General features: G+C 30.0%; 1 protein-coding gene across 4 annotated transcripts in view; it reads right to left on the bottom strand.

Moving 5' to 3' along the window:
- The window catches only part of LOC127714349 (GRB2-associated-binding protein 1-like), a 52,911-nt gene that overhangs the window by 15,860 nt on the left and 16,088 nt on the right, over positions 1–20,963 (bottom strand). For 2 of the 4 annotated variants that reach the window (XM_052220411.1, XM_052220413.1), the window contains exons 2-3: positions 14,421–14,447; positions 846–1,143 (exon numbers count right to left, since the gene is read on the bottom strand). In XM_052220411.1, coding sequence (XP_052076371.1) covers positions 846–1,143; positions 14,421–14,447 — 325 coding nt within the window. Of the gene's footprint in view, positions 1–845; positions 1,144–7,932; positions 8,131–14,420; positions 14,448–20,963 lie in introns of those variants that run through there. The other 2 variants (XM_052220414.1, XM_052220412.1) reach the window with 2 other exon arrangements.

Raw genomic sequence — 20,963 nt, 5'->3', positions numbered from 1 at the left:
TTTACTATAAGTTTCAAAAAAACTAACATTATCAATGATCATTGAAAATGAGGTAAAGGTCAGATGAAACCTGCCTGTCAGACATGTACATGTTACAATCATTACATACACCAAATATAGTTGAAACAAGGAATTATCTAAATCTGGAATAATTTTGAATTCTGGAAAATTGATAAGAAATGTACCATGAAAACTAACCAAACTAAAGAGGGTTAGTCATGCACACATTTCTTATCAATTTTCCAGGATTCAAAATTATTCCAGATTCAAATAATTCCTTGTTTTGACCTGTTGTTTATAGTATCCAAGATGAAAATGAGGTCAAGGACAATGGACATATGCCGTCCAGAAATTTCGTAACATAAGGCATCTGCATACATTAGGTATGAAGCATCTAGGTCCTCTACCTTCTGAAATATAAAGCTTTAAACAAATAGTTTTATGGTTTAACTAAAACTAGTCTGAACTACTTCAAGTCTATGCAGAGACATATATATCTCTGGTCTAAGCTATGGGATTAAAAATTTACTCAATGAGAGCAATACCAATCATGTTTACTGATTCTGCTGTCAATCAGAAATTTTTTTCTAAATAAAATTACATTCAGATGTATATGATGTATGCAAGTGCATTTATAGTCAAGACAAAAACAGCATTTCTTTTTTATTTCGTTTGTTCACTAGTTTTAAACCTTACCTTTCAGATGCAGATCCAGGATTCTGAAAAGGGGGGACCCCAACTAGAAGTGGAACATTTAAAAAGTCTATGCATTAACCAAATATTGAGTTTATAAGGGGCCCGCCGCCTGTCACCCTAAATATGTCTCCGACTTTCAGTATACTTACAGTTATCCTCTGGTTTAAGACCACATACACTACAGAGGTTTCGTACCCACGATGTCATTTGTTCCTCAGTGTCGGCAGCTAAGAAATACGTCCTTTCACGGTTCTTATGGTAAGTTTTAATGGCCAAGAGAAAGGGAAACAAATCTAAATCCAAAGATTCAATAATTTGTTCACAATGTTCAAGATCAATGTAACCTTTCAGCTTTTTTCCTTCTTCATTGTTGTAGTAGTTTAAAACATACTGATGAGGTAAGCTTCCTTGTGGTTTGAATAAAATAAAAAATCGTCTTTTCCATTTCTGAAAATAAAAATTACATAAAAAATATGAAAAATGATTAATTAATGGAAAAAAAAGAACGACAGGATATGTGTACCAGATCATCATATAAAAACATGAAATAATGCAGAAAAGGAACAGAGATTTTATTGCTGTTTTTCATCTCTTATAGTTCATGTTAATTGTTCCTTTAAGTTGAAAATAATGACAGCTGTAATACTGGTTACTGAGTCTTCCTATATAAATTCACAGAACAAAAAAAAAAACAACAGACACTTACATATACACAGCTGTTTCTTCAATGCTGATATTAACATTGAAAAAAAGAATTTTTACAAATTGCAATGTTCTAATTTCTATGTTACAAAATCTCAACCTTTTGCTTAGTTTAGTATCATCTCACACATATAGATGAACTTGAACTTAATTGTGTTTTAACTTTCTACACAGACATTTTTCTGTCCAATAATAATACTCATTTTTTCAAACTCAACAAATCTACAAAATTTTTCTAATATTAAAGTCTTAAAAAAAGTAAATCTCCTTGCTGGCATTCATGCAGGAAAACATTAAGGAAAAGTATAAAATATTTTCTCAGTTTCTTCTAGACATTTCCGTCTATTATTCAACAGAGGAAGTTAAAATTACCTTGAACTGTGTTGATCTTGTGTTTCAATATTATAAAGGAATAATTCTAATATTTCATGTATATGTTTGGAACTGAAATGAAAATGTTCTAAACTGTTCCAGTGACGTGACCTATTAAAATGCATATAGTTAACTTGTTGTCATTATACTTCAAAGACATCTTTGCAGACGGTCACTAACCTAAATAATAAATCCATCAAAAACATCATGTATCCTGCCTAGGTGATGTCTCCGATTTATTATTTCATGTCAGAACTTCTAAACTGTCCTGGGATTGATTAATTTTTGCATGAATTCCATTTAATTGTCTCATATATCTGTTACTTTTGTTCATTCCTTCAAAATCATTTCCATTTTGAATGCATTTAGAAATTATAATAAAGGACTCCAAAACATGGGATCAACAAAACATGTTAATTTACAGAGGTTAAACAGTGTAAGAAGGACCATGCAGGTATTTACTTCCATTCGTTTATATTCATGGGCACTAAGTTTGAAGATTGAGTAAAAATTGAATTTTTGTAGACATTTATAATTTAATGAATTAGAGAAATTCTGCATTTGAGTCTATTATATGAAATTCATTTTTTTTAAAACATATATATATATATATACATGTATTTCTGGTTCACCCATAACTATTAAATCCATGGAAACTAGTACACCACTGATAATTATGAAACCACAGTATCATGGCAAGACCAAATGACCATTCGTATTTTACACTGGAAGTCTGATTATCTTTCAAGATGTTGACTGGTTTGAATATATGGATTGGTTGTTCTTTGCATAATGTCAAGTGGCAAATATTTTGTGCATATTCAGGATAAAGACCAAATTAATAATACGTTGTACAAATGTTGTATATCCCCGAAATAGGTTCTACCAATTAAGTGCTGGTCAAGCAAGGGAGTTGTTAACTAGTAGATAATAAACAGAATATTTGTTTTCAAACTGTTCAACTGACAACTAACGAATGGACATTGAGGACCTTTGAAAATTCTAATAGTAATGAGTCCAGTGACTCATTTCACAAAAAGTCTTACAAGAAAATATACAATTTTTGTCATCAGATTTTTTGTGAAAAGAGGCCCAGGATCTTAACCTGTAGAACAATATTTGAATTAATGCTATTTCAATCAACCTTGGACTTAAGCAATCTTCCATTTATATGTACTCATAAAATAATATTGGTAGCCATTTATTCAATTCATCAACTGATAAAAGTGATGAATTTTTTGCAGACACCTTTCATTCACATTGAAGAAAATCCCTCAAAAATTTTACAACATGATTGATAGAATGATAGAATATACTATTATAATACTATTACAAGATGAGTATGCAAATTTCAAATAACAATGTATACATTCTTTATACAAGACAATATCCTGATTCAGACAGACATATTTCAAATTAGCTTTTAAAAGTTGCAATTTATCAAAAAACTTACTTTTCCTGGTGTCCAAATTAAAAGTGCAGGTAAACTCCCAATAACAAATTTTATTTTGGAAACTTATTACTACACAAATATCTCAGGTACTTTTTAAAAAAAGTCACAGTTTATCACTTGCCAATCTTGACACTTTCTTCATATTTTTAACAAAAATATTAAATTATATAGGATCAGCTTATGGTGTTATATTGACATCCTCTTTGGGAAGAAATATCCTGTATGAAATGATCATTAAATAAACGATAAATGACAACCTAGCAGTAATAAAAATCTTGTCCTTTTGTGCATTGTACTGGAGGACAAAATAACAATTAAATGTTTTTGTTGATCACGAACTACCCAGAGTGGTCAAGACAAATTTGTCACAATCCTCATTCAGAAAAGTTTTTCATCCATTATAAAATATGTATGTTTCAAATTAAAATTCACAAAGTAAAAAGGGTCCAATTCAACACATCATGCTTGTCCGTGATAAATCAACAGGTGTTTTGCTGTAAAAAATTTCACATAAATCGGGGAAAAAAACAACCCTGGACACTGTGATTTTTTTATATTAAAACCTGCGGTGAATGTTTACTCATACTTGACTGGAGGAGAAATGAGTAACCTGGTGGTTTATTTATACCCCCTCAGTCTTCCTAATCACCTTCATTTCAGTGAGTGGGTCATAATGAAAAGGATTTTTTTTCTAATTTTCCGAATTTGTCGAATCATGTTAAGCATTAAAGAAACATAATAATCGTATATCATATTTCTATTTGTCCACAGTTAATTTCTTAATGGTTAAAAAGGTAATCTTAGGACATAAAAAGGATAGTATTTTATATTTTACATGGTTTTATTGTTGGCTAGGTCAAATACCTTTCATCAAATTTCCACATACTAAACAAACATGTTTTCTATTGAAAAACATTTAAACATTGTTATGCTTACGTGTTTTTGCCACAATAATGAACAAATAAGCAAATCCTTAAGTAAAACAATGAAATTAACATGTTGTGACGATGAAGAAACAAATAAACAAACGTAATAAAGATTAATCAATAATTTGCATACAAGAATCGTGCTTGTAGTGCATCTTAAAGACCAGCAATTTCCAATTTAATGAATATGAGGAAAAGCATGTTGTACCTAGAAATCTTAAAAACTTAATAACCCTTTCTAATGAATTAATTTAAACAAAATTTTGTACCCCACTGTAGAAATAAAACTATGTACTGAAATGCTAAACTGTAAATTAATTACATAAAGAATGCATTGTGAAAAAAAGAATCATGTTTCATAATACATACCACGAGTACTTAGAGTGTTTCAGCTTCAAGTTACATACCGGTATGTATAAAAAAAAAACATTTACGGAGGAGTATTATCAAGGATTTATCAACTAGATTAAATTTTAAATATAACACTTACTTTGGTTGGCTGTTATAGTATTAAAAAAATAAATGGGGAATGTGTCCATGGGACATAGATGATGCCCCCGCTTGCTTATCATATAAATTTATAAAGGAACATAACTGAAGAACGGTAAAAGTGATGCTACCCAAATTTGTACCTGATCTGAGTTTTGTGGTAATAAGTATTATGTATAAGTTTCATAACATTTGGTTGAGGCTAACTTAAGTTAGAGAACGGAAACGAAAAATTCACCAATTTTTCCATTTGTAAAGGGCATAACTCTAGAACAGTAAAAGTGACACCATCAAAATTCAAACTTGATCTGTATTTTGTGTTAATAAGCATTGTGTATAAGTTTCATAACATCTGGTTGAGGCAAACTTAAGTTAGAGAACGGAAACGAAAAATTCAGCAATTCTTCCATTTGTAAAGGGGCATAACTCTAGAACAGTTAAAGTGACACCACCAAAATTCAAACTTGATCTGTATTTTGTGGTAATAAGCATTGTGTGTAAGTTTCATAACATTTGGTTGAGGCAAACTAAAGTTGGAGAACGGAAACGAAAAATTCAGCAATTTTTCCATTTGTAAAAGGGCACAACTCTCGAACGGTTTAAATGATGCCACCAAAATTCAAACTTGATCTGTGCTTTGTGGTAATAAGCATTGTGTAGAAGTTTCATAATATTTGGTAGAGGCAAACTAAAGTTAGAGAACAGAAACCAACTTTGGGACGACGGACTTACGGACAAGGGTAAAACTTAATGCCCCCTCCACTACGGTGGAGGCATAATAAATGGGGAATGTGTCCATGGGACACAGATGATGCCCCGCTTGCATATAATGTTATAAAGGGATATAACTCAAGAACTGTAAAAGTGATGCTACCCAAATTTGTACTTGATCCGAGTTTTGTGGTAATAAGCATTAGATCTAATTGTGTATATGTTTCATATTATTTGGTTGAGGCAAACTAAAGTTAAAGAATGGAAACGAAAAATTCAGCAATTTTTCCATTTATAAAGGGGCATAACTCTAAAACGTTAAAAGTGACGCCACCAAAATTCTAACTTGATCTGTGTTTTGTGGTAATAAGCATTGTGTATAAGTTTCATAACATTTGGTTCAGGCAAACTAAAGTTAGAGAACGGAAACCAATTTTTTGACATACGTACAGACGGACATTAGGGCAAAACTTAATGCCCCCTCCGCTATGGCCGGGGCATAACAAGAATGTGTCCATAGTACACGGACGCCCCACTCGCACTATCATTTTCTATGTTCAGTGGACTGTGAAATTGGGGTCAAAACTTTAATTTGGCATTGATATTAGAAAGATCATACCATAGGGAACATGTGTACTAAGTTTCAAGTTGATTGGACTTCAACTTCATCAAAAACTACCTTGACCAAAAACTTAAACCTGAAGCAGGACAGATGGACGGACGGATGAACAAACGAACGGACGCACAGACTGAAAAACATAATGCCCTTTACTATCGTAGATGGGGCATAAAAAGGACTGAGCAAGTAAAATTGAGGAAAACCAATTGGTTTATGTAAATCAGTCCAGTTTCATTGAGCATTTTCATTGAGGGGCTAAATATAGTCATTTAACTACATGTACCTACAAACATTAAACCTGATAGTTGGGGAAACAGCAAACAAACAATTTTTGAAAGACAACACTAGGAGTGAAGGGCAAATATGGAAACATCAACAATATAAGCACACTGGACTTTAAAAACCATGTCCAGGGTTCTTACATGTGACATGTGTTGCCTACTTTGACATTTGAGTTGCCTACTGTAATTCTTTTGTATAACTTGCATGTCACATTTGACAATAATCTAGATTTAGACCAAATGTTTTAAAATACATTTGTATGCATAATCTATTACATACCAAATTAAAAGATTCAGGTCCACTTTATTCTACATATTCTGAATAAAAAAATCTCTTACACTCAAAATAAATCACATTTAATTTAAAGTTAACATGTATATATAACCACAATCCTTTAATACTTGTTAATTCTTGAAAAAGATATTTTGCTAATTTGATGCATTTTCTAAACTTAACAGAAATATAACCACTTATCTTCTTACCATTCATTGTCAATTTTTTTTAATTATAACACAAGATGCACATTTCGAACAAAGAAATTCTTTTGGAAACAGCAGCTCTTATCTCTAGCACTTGTGAGAGAGTTTGCAAATTCAATGTTTTTACTGAAAAGGACAAGATACTATCATCCCAATTGGATGTTCACTTAACAAGACATGTGTCAGAGAAGAAAAAGATAAAATAAGAAAAGCAAATTATTCAAAATAGAGTGAATTTTGTGTTAAAGTAGTTGATAGTTTTATGTATCATATATATGCAAAATTAAGGGTAAGCTCTTTCAAATAATGCAAACATTCAACAAGATCTATAAAAGAAGAAAAAAGATCATTTTTATGTATAAATTTTTGAGAGCAGTTGCAAGATTCAAGTAACTATTGAGAAGAGGGTTGTTCTTAGTATATACTGACACTGTAAATTATCTTTTTTGTTTCATGTCTCCTATTTATTTGGAATTTTGAGAACCATTAGAAAATAAACCCAAATCTAAGCATGTTTTAAAGTGTCATTTCAACGACTTTACAACAAAAGACAGTGTGATGAACTGCATGTACATCACCGTATATCAATTTTATACAAACAAAAATAAAATTCTAGATTCAAAATTACAAATGTTTATGAAAAATTAGGCCTTAAAGATTGCACCCTATACTGGCCTTGTAGTCATAAAACTTTGGAGTATGACTATCGTACTCAGACTCAGAATTCAACCAATCAAAATGCTGGATTTGGTGTTTCGAGCATAAATTTTATACTCCGAGTATTGAGTAAGGTTTTATGACCGAGAGCCCTGTGTTTTTCAAGGAGTGATGGTAAAGAAATCATTAAAGATATTTATATGTATATACAATTGTATAACCATAACAATATTAGTCACAAAGTTTCTCTTAAAAGATGTGTATAAAAACAGTATAGTTATATGAGTATCTTAAATATACATATTTTATTAAATCATAACAATGCAAAAGATAATATCTTATTATATATTCACTGATCCTTAACAACCCCCAAAAATAGTAAAAATATATCCACATCATAAATGATAATATCTATTTTGTATTCATGAATTAATGGATGAATATCTTTTTATTTTATGTAATGTATGGAAAATTTACATATCTTATATAACATTTACTTACTAGTATAACTCAACAACATAAACTAACAGGTATAAATATACATACCAAAATGTGGGAAAATTAACTCCAAAGTGATAATTCCATAGTTTAAAGTTCAAATTCCATCAAGAAAGATAATTGAAAGTACATCAGCATCAGATTACTCCAGGAAGTTAAGAAGCACATGTACACCTGGGATTCCCAACCAATTAAAGGTATCAGATTTATATACCAAGATCAAACAAAATACCTGATAATTCAAATAACAGGTATGGGCTATTTTTAGAATGTTAGATTCTGCATTGATATATAAATGTCAAGTTAATAGATCTTATTGTTCTGAATTCCTGGCATTCTTCTTAATTCAAGTTTGACTGAATTTTTCAAGGCTTGAAGATTCAATAACGAAACACAGGAAGATGCAAAAATCTATTTAAAAGAATAACCTTTCGTACAGTGTCTGTGAACTTGTGTCAAAACTTTATTTTATTATCTGAAAGGTCAATATTTTTTTAAGAGATTTAAATTGTTTTGGGCATTATTTAGATTTCACACCATTATTAAATGTATATTATTTGATAAACAAATATTAAAAGCCTATAATGGACTGTTTGGAATATTTCTATAAATTTTCTTCTCATTTTCTTTTTTTCAAGATTTTTTGTAAGCTGGTGAAGAAAAAATATAGTTACAGGATGCTTATTTTGATTGAGAATAAACAAATTTTACCATAAATGTATATTAACTTTAAAAATAAACAAAAATATGGAAACTATTGATATAAATAAAAGAAGATGTGAGTCAGAGTGTATGTGAAACAGACAGCAACCCAAAAAACAAAAAGAACTCTAGAGGACAACAGAAAAATAATCTCATATTTGCAGACTTAATTGTGTTCTAATTGAACTATAACAGTACTTAATCTCATTTTGTTCATTATAAAATTTGTTAAGAAAATTTTTTTCTCTGCAGGTATAAGATACAATAATTGCACCTTTAAGAGGGCATTAAAGAACAGCAATAAATGTACTACTACTGTATCATTATATTTACCAGTATATCTGGGATATGTTGTCTTGCACTTCAACCAATATCCAGAATTTATTCCAATTTGTTTATTTTCATTCTAACTTTTTGGCAAAGTTGTATTTACTCCTCATCAGTGTTAACATTTTCATCAATGACTTATGTAATCATTTGATCTTTGATTAATGAAATAGGTTTTAGGATTCAATGAAGTATGAAGGTAGTTAAGTAATTGAATACATTATCATATCCTTGTCAAGTGTATCAGGTATCATTCCACAAAAAAAACAACCTCTTTCTTTAAATTTCATTTATCAATTCTAAAATCAACTACCATTTAAATTAAGAGTTAAGTATACTTACTTCATATTACTATTTTTGGTTTGAGACATAAAAATTTCCTTGATCAATTAATTACAAGAAAATGATTGTTTCGTAATAAAAGTTCTTCTAAACAAAGCCTATGGCAATTGTCACAGACAAGACAAGATGTGTTGTTTCACTTGTGTAATTTTCTCGAATCAAACGAAACATTATTTCAGAATCAGTGTTATTCTGTACAGATATGACACAAGCTGAAATATTATATATGCTCCAGTGATTTTTCGTAAAAGTACACTAACCGAAATCAAAAGTCTCTGTTTCGATTATCAAGATACTTTAAAGTTTAAAGACTACATGCTTTTGAATTTCATAATCAATACTAAAATGTTGTCATATAAATAAAGAACTTTTTAAACATGCAATTTGTCAAAACAATTTAATTAGTTAGCTAAGAAGATTTCATGCTGTCTGAATACTTATACAATAACCTTTTGTATTAGACATTTCCATTCATTAGACAGGTATTTCAAAATTTTTTTCCATCTCATTCTTTAAATTATCTATTTACTAAAATATATTGTAAAAATGTGAACAATCAATATATTTGGTGTACTATCTACGATCATGTACAATGTAATAAAATGTCAATTAGACATGGTGCACAAAAAATATAATTTGCCTCAGGTTCAAATTTGATTTCAGACTGATTTTGAGGTAAACAATCTGTACCATTACTTCTCAGATATCTGAATTTTCATGAACCCTTAGGTTTGTTTATACTCTGAAAACTAAGTTTTTAACTCAATAAAACCATAAGATCTTTAAAAGGGAGTAAGAGTATGACTGCATGAATCTGGTGTGAATTCTGTCATTTATTAGTAAAGCTGTATTCAACTAAACATTAACAACTAGAGGCTCAAAAGAGCATGTGTCGCTCACCTTGGTCTATGTGCATATTCAACAAAGGACACTCTCCAACATAGAAGACGGAAATAGAATTCATGACAAAAATTTCTGTTTTGTTGATTTGTATTGCTGATCATTTAGTCTGTTTAGTTTCTCTCTATCTTCTTTAGTTTTTGCTCAAAACACAAAAGAGGGCAAAACAAAATTCTCATTTAAGGGCAATCACTCCTATAATAAATGACAGCCTACTAACTATATCGGCACAATTTGATTTGTTTGTGGATCTTGCTTGGCTGATCATTTTTGTTATTTAAAGTTTCTATTCATCTATTATAATTTTTAAGATATATGGCAAAAATGAAAAAAATGGGTAAAAATCGTCATCAAAGGGCAATAACTCTAATTATGAGTCAACTGACAATTTCAACCATCCACACTTATTCGTAGATCTTGTCTTGCTGATCATTTTTGCAACTTAAAGTTTCCCTCAATCTATTATAGTTTTCAAGATAAAAGGCAAAACTGAAAAAAAAAAAGTGAAATTTGTCATTTAAGGGAAATAACTCCTACAAGATGTTGCCTGACAGTTTTGAAGTCAATGATCAATTCGTAGAGCTCAACATTCTGAACATTTTTGCCTTGTCAGAATTTCTCTATTTATAACAGTTTTCAAACTAATAGACAAAACTTGCATTTTACCCCTATGTTCTTTTTTTAGCCATGTCAACCATCTTGGTTGGCAGGCAGGGTCATCGGATACAATTTTTTAACTAGATACCCCAATGAAGATTGTGTCCAAGTTTGGTTAAATTTGGCCCCGTAGTTTCAGAGGAGAAGATTTTTGTAAAAGTTAATGATGACGGACAACGGACACCAAGTGATGAGAAAAGCTCACCTGGCACAAAGGGCCAGGTGAGCTAAAAACATAATCAAGGTATAATTGGAGATGGTCCAATTATTGAAAGGAAAATAAAGACCTCCTTTTTTCAGTGGCTTTCCTACCTGCAGCAGAAGTTACTGAGCTAGTACTGACCAAAATATTAATATCAAAATATCTGTTCTTTAGGAGTGTCAGATTTGTAACATGGTTTTTATCAGAATATCTTTACTGATACCTCTTAATTTCAAGTCTTCTGTTAGTGTAGAATGAAGTTTCTTTTTTTTTTGTGTATTTGTTTGCATTTCACCTATTGTCTCGTACTCATCCACAGTCCATCCCATCTATTTAATTTAAGTTGTATATTGTACATTGGAATATTTATACAACCAAAACAATGACACTGTTAAACCTGAAAGCAATGGCCCTGTTCTTACTTGACAACTTGATGCATCAAAATAGATTTCACATCAGATAAATATACAGTATTATACATTTAAGTAAAATTCAGAAGGTTTTTTTCTTCTTCTTGAAAACAAAACAAACTTACTATAGTTCACCTTCTTACAAGCTAACGAACAAGTCTGAAGTATTCAATTTACAAGTCGCTTTTATGTTATCATCCTTATATTCATTCTTTTCTTCCAATATAAATTATCTGTGCTATTTGCAGATATTTTGTGAAGGACATTTGTATATACTGCAGCAAAATTAACATATTTGGATTATACAGAATTATCAATGAAATAATTGACTTGGACGAAGGTCAGCATGTAATTTGTTTGTCCAGACCATGGAAGTATATTCTCATGACCAGAAGAATAAATGGACAAACAAAGTTAAGCCTGTAATGACCTCCTGCACCCAAGGCAGGGCATTCCATCGGCAGTTGTGAACTGATGAAAGGATGGACAGACAGAAATAAACAAGCACATCCAAACATAAGAGAATGAGTTTTATACAGATAAGTCCTTCATATATATATTCTCAAAATGCTAATGAACAGCAAAAAACTTCATAACTTCGAAAAATAAGCCAGCCCTGCCAAAATGTTATATAATGAGGAAACCAAGCTGGGATACTGTTACCAAGTCAACATTTTGAAAGCCATAAAGCTAAAGCAATTTCCCAAACATACAAATAATCAAGTTCTGAAAAGGAATTACGGCTTCCGTTTGAACACATGAACAATCAAAAATGAACTTCAACTATAGCTCTTTTAAATAAAGTGTGTATAATTTGTGTCAGCTCTAGTCATATTTCATTACCTATAGGCAAGTGAAACTGATTTGGTCGAAGAAATTTGGATCATACACATTCATATTACAAGGACATTACTATGAAGATGGAGCATCTAACTAATCCAACATGAGGAAAAGGTACATTTTCAGTTTTACTTGGCCTTGAAAATTTACTAGAAGGAAAAATGTGTAATATCTATACAAATCTTAGAATAAATGTTATCAAGAATGTTTTTGTTTCTGCTTGATGTGACATTTTTCTTGGAAAATTCATGAAAGTCACAACATGATGTGATTTATTTGATTTTTAGCAAAAATAGCATAATTTCAGAATATTTTTTACACTGTTAACAAAAAAGCTAAATTTTGAATTTATACATGGATTGTGATAAGCATTATATATCAAGATCTGAACTTGAAATTGCACCATTTTACTGAATACTCCAGTAACGAGTTCATGGCTGCACAACCTATGAAAAAACCAAAAATGCATTGTTTTTCAAAGAATAAATTCAACATTTAAGTCAGTAAATTGTAGACATTTTGGTATTATAAATTTCTAAGTAGGGCCAACTTATCTCCAATCATATCCTCTCATTGAACTAATGCTAACCAGTGATCTTTGATCTCTGACCTAGAAATGCAAAAAGGTTCAACTTCTAAACAATATTTGATGAAGACCTGGGACCTTGAGATTAACATTTGAATTTTGACAATGACATTAAATAGAGTTCAAGCTCTGTGGGCAAGCAACAGACAAATTTGTATGAAAATTGAACACAAGACTGAATCTGTATAGCTGTACAAACTAAAATCTTTTCATAGAGTATGAACTTGACCTATGACCTTGATTTTCAAGAGTTAAAGCTGTGCCTTTGGCCAATCATTGGACAATGCTTTGATACAGATTGGATACATGTATTGTTGACAAAATAAAATAAAATTGCCATATTTCTAAAAAGTGTGACTAAAAACTTTGCTGTAATGCTAACACAGCATATATTTCATAACAAGTGTTAAAGTAACAATATCAAATAGGATGTCTTGTCCATCTTCAAATGTTTCAACACTCATGCTTGTTACAACCACCAAAAAATAAAATTATCACAAAAACTAGAAAGTAAAATAACAATATGCTGCAAATTTATTAATAAAAGAAATAAAAAAGAATGTTTGACACTAAAATATCGCTCTATTTTTGCAGTAACTGATATTTTTTATATGATTTAAAGTCACCCCAGTGTGTTGCTATAAAAAAATAAGAAAAAAAATGTCAACCATTTTTTATATTACATGCAGTTGTCGGGTATTCTTTTTAACAATTTGGGTTTTCACATGTTAAATATAATTCATGAAATCGAGGAGCTAAACAGACTTACTGTAATCAAGATATATGAGCATGAATTGAGAACTACAAATAAAAAATTTTCTGGAACTTTAATGTATATTGTGAGTTACTTCAGTTTCCTAAGACAACACATTTTAATTTTAATTCAAATATGATGTAAACCAAATAGCATCACTATTTGAAATGCAAACTCTATTTATCTAAAAATAGACCCTAGTCCCTTTGTCCACTTGACCTGATGGCAGAAAATGTAAATTGTGTAGAATTAAAAATGTACACAGAAATAATTATCTTAAAATTTGGATATTCAGTTTAAATTGTTTCAAAATAACTTTATAGTCTACAGCCCTGAAATTGAATGAAATTTGTGCATAAAAACGTTGAAGATAATTTCAGGACTTTATCAACTTTGTTAAAAGTAATTCTAACCTGTGCTTACAATTCTGGATATTCTAAATCCAATAGTCCAAGTTATTATTTTCATAACCCTTTCAGAAAAATGCAAGGTCCCAGAACTTATTTTACGATAATTATGTTAAAAGGAAGATTTTTTTCAAGTTTTTAGTCAGAATATAAACTTAAATCTATATATTTCAATGTTATTGTTTTTTTTAAAGAAGGCAGAGGGGAAAATTAATTTGTTAGTTGACAGAAACTGCAAGAATAGATAGATACTCTGAGTGCCACAATAAAAAAAAAGAAAATGCCATTTCATGCATGAGTTAGTACATGTGGTCATACCACATGACTGATCACGCATGCTAAAACAGTCATGCACACGTGACTAATTTGGAAAAACAAAACAGAAACAACCAGAAAATGAACGACTTACACTTGTGTCCATAGCATCCTGAGAGAACTGTAAAAATAAGATAAAATTAGCAAAATACGAAAAAAAATTTACCCACTCCGATTGAAATAAAGACCCTGTGTCAATAATTCCCTAACAAGGATCCGACACTCCGTTCTGCTTTCTATTCTGGTAATTATTACATCCGCCAATGAAATTTCAGCCTACAAATTTTTTAAAGTGTGTGTCATTATGACAATACAAGAGGATCTGAAAAGTCTCTCAAACAGAAAGTAGCTATAGTACTAAGCGTTGTCAAATCCTTGTAAGCAAAGCATAAACACAGGATCTGTATTCTACATCAGTTTGATATTTGCCTAACTTAAATACCATGTGTAACTCTTGAACTTGAGCTTCAACTGTAGCAAAAAGTATGAAAAAAATAAAAACAAAAATTAAATGATATAGCAGTCAAAGTCAAGCAGTTTCAATGGATTACTTACAAGTTTTTTTCTCTCATAAGATTTTTTGTGAATTTGAGTCACTGCAGTTGTATAGATATAATAATATCAGACTACATGTCAACAATAAGGTTCATTTGTATGCATATTTTTTTTAGCATTTAAGTATGGTGCCTGGAAAACCAGAATATATATATAAAATTGTCTTGAATAAGATTGTTCCTTTTTGCTCAATTCTTTATGCTTGATATTGCACTATCATTTGCTGGCAAAATATAAGTAAGACTGGATTTCATTAGGAAGTAACTGAACATGTTTTGATCACTTTTGGCTATAAAGCTATCTCAGCTACCACTATGCAGATTTCTTTTTCTTAATAGATACTGAGAAGTTTGGTTAGCAAATCTATACATATATGTTACAAGTACATTTTTGATATATACCCATGATTATGTCAGTATACTGATGATTAAATTTTGTCGTAAGTTGTAAGATTTTTTGTGAAAAGAATCCCCGTCAATGTTTAGTTTAGTTTGATATGTTTGCATCTGGACAACAGTTTAACAGATCAAAACATGTTCTATGAAGACATTTTTTTCACAATAAATAATGGCTGAATTTATTCTTTTGACCTTACCTCATATACTTCTACAAACAAATAGACAAAAAAAATCTTCAAATCCTGATTTTAAATACTAAAAGGTACAATTATAATACATAAGAGTTACTTTTTACTACTTTCTGTCAAAAAATCTCTGCAAAATATTGTTAGTATTACAAAAAAAAGTTACATGTTAAAATAATCCTATTAAACATCTGTACTATAAAATTTGAACATTTTTTTAAGTTGATAAATTTTCTTTGCAACTAAAGTCATCAGAGTTACTTCCCTTCTAACACCTAATGCATGGATTGATTAGTACCGGTAGATGGTTATAATGTTCTCTCCATGTAAATTTTAAGACTGTGGTATCACAGTACATAATTTTCTTACATACATGTACATAACACATAAGGTGATTTGTTTTTTAAATTCACTCTTGCTGATGTTGAGTGAATTACTCAGAATTAACTACCCATCATATGGTAATACAAAGAACCTTTTACAATCACTAAAAATTAACTACCCATCATATGGTAATACGAAGAACCCATTACAATCGCCGTCATTTACTGTGTATATTGGTGATATTTGATTGAATTACCTTGTATGTACTGTAGCTACAGCTTTCATTTCGGAATCCCAGGTTCACATAATTTCTTTTCCAAGTAGCATTTTATAAATTTGAAATATTTCATACTTTGATAACAAACAGGAGAGAAACACTAAATAATACAACCTATGAAAACAAAATATTCTAAATGATATGACTTAACAAAGACATAAATACATGGATTGGTCATATCGGTCAATATGTTCATTTCAGGTAGGCAGTAATACAAAATATATCATGAACTTGGATATTTTGAAGCTGAGACATTTTCACACCTACATAGATATATGGTTCAATTTTGGATGCACTACATAAGATTAAATTTTCTGCAATTTTGCAAATGGCTTCTCTGAGTAAAAAATCTTAATATTGACCTGTTCTTTGCAAACATTTAATAACTTCATAGTTTTTTTTAATTTTATTTTACAGTCCCCTGTACTATAAACAGCACAAATGGCCAACTTTAGTCTATTCTTTTATATAGTAACATGTCAAATATCATTACCAATAATAATTGTTACCCTCATTTTATAGCCCATTATGGATTTCAGACCATTAATAAATTTATAGACAGGTGATATACATTTCTGCAAAAATGTGAATATTTGATTTTGCTTCATCAACTTTTTGAGCTCTCCTTAAAAAATCATTCTACCAACTAATAAACTGTTAACACAGAGATATGTCTCGCCTTTATGTTATTTTCATAGTAAAATGTCCGAACATTTTAATTTTAAATGTTGAACTTAAAATAGCAATACTTTAACTTGTAAGCTATGGAAAATATTCAAAGTCAATGAATTATGACTGCAGGTACAAGCATGTGAAGGCAAAACAATCTCCATGGAAGTGAGATGTGCCAATGCTAATACAACTGCATACCAAATATTATTGACCTACCACTAGTAATTTCCCATAAACTGACCTAATCACAAACTAGTACATGTAAAGTAAGCAAAAGTTTCAAAGTCAATAGACCATGACTGAGGGGGCGGAACAAAATAATCTCCATGGAAATGAGATGTGCCAATGCTACTGCAACTCATACCAAATATCATTGACCTACCACAAGTGGTTCTCCATAAACTCACCTAATCACAAACTAATACATTGTTGGTCCCGACACTTGCTATGCTGTATGGGTTTTGCTCATTGTTGAAGGCCATATGTTGACCTATAGTTGCTAATATCTACCTCATTTAGTCATGGATAATTGTCTAATTGGCTGTTACCACACCTCCTTACTTTTACATAAAATGAACCAAGTTGAAATGTGATATATACCCGGTATGCATACGGTAATACCAAAGAGAGATAGAGAGCACAGAAATCTTAAATATTGAAGTATTGTACCAACGTTTGGAAGAAGGAAAATACAGATATATATATGTGTGTTTTAATGAACAAACTCCTCGACCTTCAAAAGCTTTAAATGTTTTATGTTTCAGGCTATAAAAATATATCATTAGAGACAAGTGGGTGGACAACAAACCAATCCTTAACACATCTCTTTGTACAGTGCATGTTGATTTAAAATTTGCAGACATAAAGTGCATCATATCCTTAAAAGCTAATATTCTTATTCAGCATAATTTAAGCCCACAATTACATAATCATCTCCTTAAACTGCTTTCTCTTTCAAATTTTTCCTAGAATTATCAATATTCAGAATGTGTAACTTTGAGATTTTCAATTTTTTCTCAATATCTTTTAACCCGGAATATTTGTGATGAACACTCAGAAAATAACAATCAATCTATCATAATATGTTTCATGATATACTACCTGAAACCAAAACTCCTATCTTCTGGCACCTTAAACATAAACTTAAACCTGATACTGGAAAGACGGACAAAAAGATAAATGAATGGATTTATTGGACTAACACACCTGAAAAAATAATGCCCCCTACAATTGTATTATAATAAACCTGTATCATTGTGTATGGCCCATGCAGTGTCCTATTGTTGTTTACTTTCTCATCTTTTAATTGGTCTTTGGTGGATAATAAGTTGTCTCATTGGAAATCATTATCTTTAATATATACTTTATATGAATATAAATTTGAAGTTTCAAGTTGATGTGTCCATGTGGCCAGAACCAGTTAAAATTCTATAGAGTTAGGAAAATATAGATTCTATAACTCCATACAGTGCAATACTATAACTCTGCATTGACTCAAAATTTTCAAATTTTCAATTGTGAGGTTTACATATTTAAAATGGGACGTTGAGCGCAGAGAAATGTCGTATTTCACAAGATACAATGAGGATAAACAATAATACAGCACATAGAATGATTGTTATTTTATGGCATACATAAAGTAGATAAATTTTGGTGATGATAAGTAACATTAACATACCTTTACTTTTAAACATCTTCATGAAATTTAAAATAACTGATTGAAAGTTTAGAGTTTTTATAAAATTTGACAGGTGATATGACAGGTGAGGGAAGTTACAGGTAAAATACACCTGGTAACATGTGGCAAGCGTTAAATTATTGAAATTATCATCTTTTAACACAAAAAATCATGTTTTCAGTAATCATTCATTTTCATTTATGTAAATTATAAAAATCTGAATTTAATTCATTGACATTCAAACAACTTGTTAGTTTCTATGTTAATAATACCTTTTGATACCCAAGGACAAATATAATATTATATCATTAGTTTTCTGGTATTTTTTCAGATCTTTGTCAATTTCTAACCAGAATAATATTGTACTTTAAAAGTAAGGTTTGTGCTTGTATAAAAATAAGTTGCTTTAAAACCTAAAGTCTCAAATTTTCTGAAGATTTTTTCAAATTTACAGAAGAGAGATTTAAGTAATGGCAATGAATCAAATAAATAAGTCTGTGCCAGGAAAATGAAGTAAATGTCGTTGGTTGATCTTTCATATTTTTCTTTTTTTGTATATATTTTTGGTCATAAAAATTAAATCAGGTCATTGGTATTTTCATTTTTCTTTTTAGCTGACTATAAGGTATATAGGCTCATTGTTGAAGGCCATATGATGACCTATAGTTGCTTAAATTCATGTCATTTGGACTCTGGTGGATAGTTGTCTCATTGTTGGCAATCATAGCACATCTCCTTATTTTATACAGAGGTATTTTGGGTTTCAAATAAATCATGGACAAGTTATTTGTTTTATAATCAGCCATCTTTACCCTACAAACAAAGCAATACAGATAAACAATATTTGATAGCCAAGAATTCCTTGCTCTAATCAGTTTCATCAGCAGTCCTTGCTACCCTTTACATAATTTTCAAATGTCACAGCTAATATTGCAGTCCTGTTTACTCTCTTGGTCAGATGTTTTCTAATCATGCATAATAAAAGACCTTTTCAAATTGTTCAGATAAGGTTGTTTTATCTATCCATGGAAAACCCAATACATACATTTTTTCAAGGAAGAGAACTTCAATATTTTTTCTTTAAGTATAATCATTCAATAAAATATTTTCCTTGTTAATGCCACTCTTAAGTATCAACAATTTTTTTGTTTTTTGGTTAATCAAATTAACAATATCATTTTCAAGATTTATACTACAACCTATATGTAATATAGTTTTTTTCTAAATATCTTACTAGTACACTACAAAATTATAGCCTTTGTACGAGCTTGATGAAAGGATATATTGACAGAGGACGAAGTCCAAGGTCGATATACTTCTTTGGGTCGATATATCCTGTATTGAACTCATACAACGCTACAATTGTTATATTATTAATTTCGACCATATTTGTATCAAAATTGTCAGATATAATTTATTAATAATTAAAATATTTTCTTTTTTTTTATCATTTAATTTTGTTGGAATTTTATATCATATTGTCTCTTTGAAAATAACAACATATTAGTTGTTATTTCAAGTATTTTTTATGTTTTTTGTTTCCATCTTATGTATTTGAAGATTATTTTTCTAAATAATCGATCATAAATATACACTTTTTAAAAACTTTTAACAATATCATGAAATTCATTAGATGATGTCGCAAAGTATATCGGTTTTTAGATATTCTAAAAATAATTGTGCAATATCACTTTTCTATCCGCCATTTTCAATCAGCCTTTGAAAATACAGTTTTAACCTATGACTATTCCTAAACAAATCAAATTAGTCAAAATGTATAAATTTATAATGTTATAAAATATTCTCTTCAAAAGGCTTTTTTAAAACAAAAATAAATCCTCATAATGTTATGGTTTCATTATATCAAATAATATGGCCTACCACTAGGGAATGTATCATTAAAATTACTGATACATTTTGAAACTCAGCTTTAATATTATGAATAGATGCTAGGTGAGTGAAACAGACTCCATTACGCCTCTACCAAATGTAGATTGTTGATATTCTTGGAAAATGAATTAGGAATTTGAATAAAAGTATATTTGCTATTTCTTGTGTGTCTATCTGACAAGTAATTGCATCATTTCTTTCAAATTTAAAAAGTTATATGAAAGTAAAAAGGCTATAAAAAATATAAGAAATGACACATGTGTACTGCAACAGATGTTGCCAATTAATATCTTCATTTAAATTGAGTTATCTCTCTTTGTATGACAGGTAGTACATGCAATGCTTACATAAAAATTAACTAGTACCTCATGACCATATTGTGACAGTCTGTTTTTATATTATTAATCTAAAATTCCCATGAACAATATGAAATTGTTCGATAATGAGTCATGTAAGAAGATAAAATCTAAGTATCTAGGTATAAAAATACTGAAAATTTATGAAATCACTTTTATTTCCTTATGGAATAATTTGTACAAAAAAAGAACAATAAAATCAAGTATCACTCATGCCATCAAACCAAATTGAAGCAAAAATAAATTGATTAATTCAAACATCAATAACAAGAATGTGTCCATAGTACACGGATGCCCCACTT

This window comes from Mytilus californianus, unplaced genomic scaffold (assembly GCF_021869535.1).
Source record: "Mytilus californianus isolate M0D057914Y unplaced genomic scaffold, xbMytCali1.0.p SCAF_9, whole genome shotgun sequence".
Classification (NCBI taxonomy): domain Eukaryota; kingdom Metazoa; phylum Mollusca; class Bivalvia; order Mytilida; family Mytilidae; genus Mytilus; species Mytilus californianus.
The sequence above is the reverse complement of the archived record's forward strand: the minus strand, read 5'-3'. Positions and strand labels throughout refer to the sequence as shown.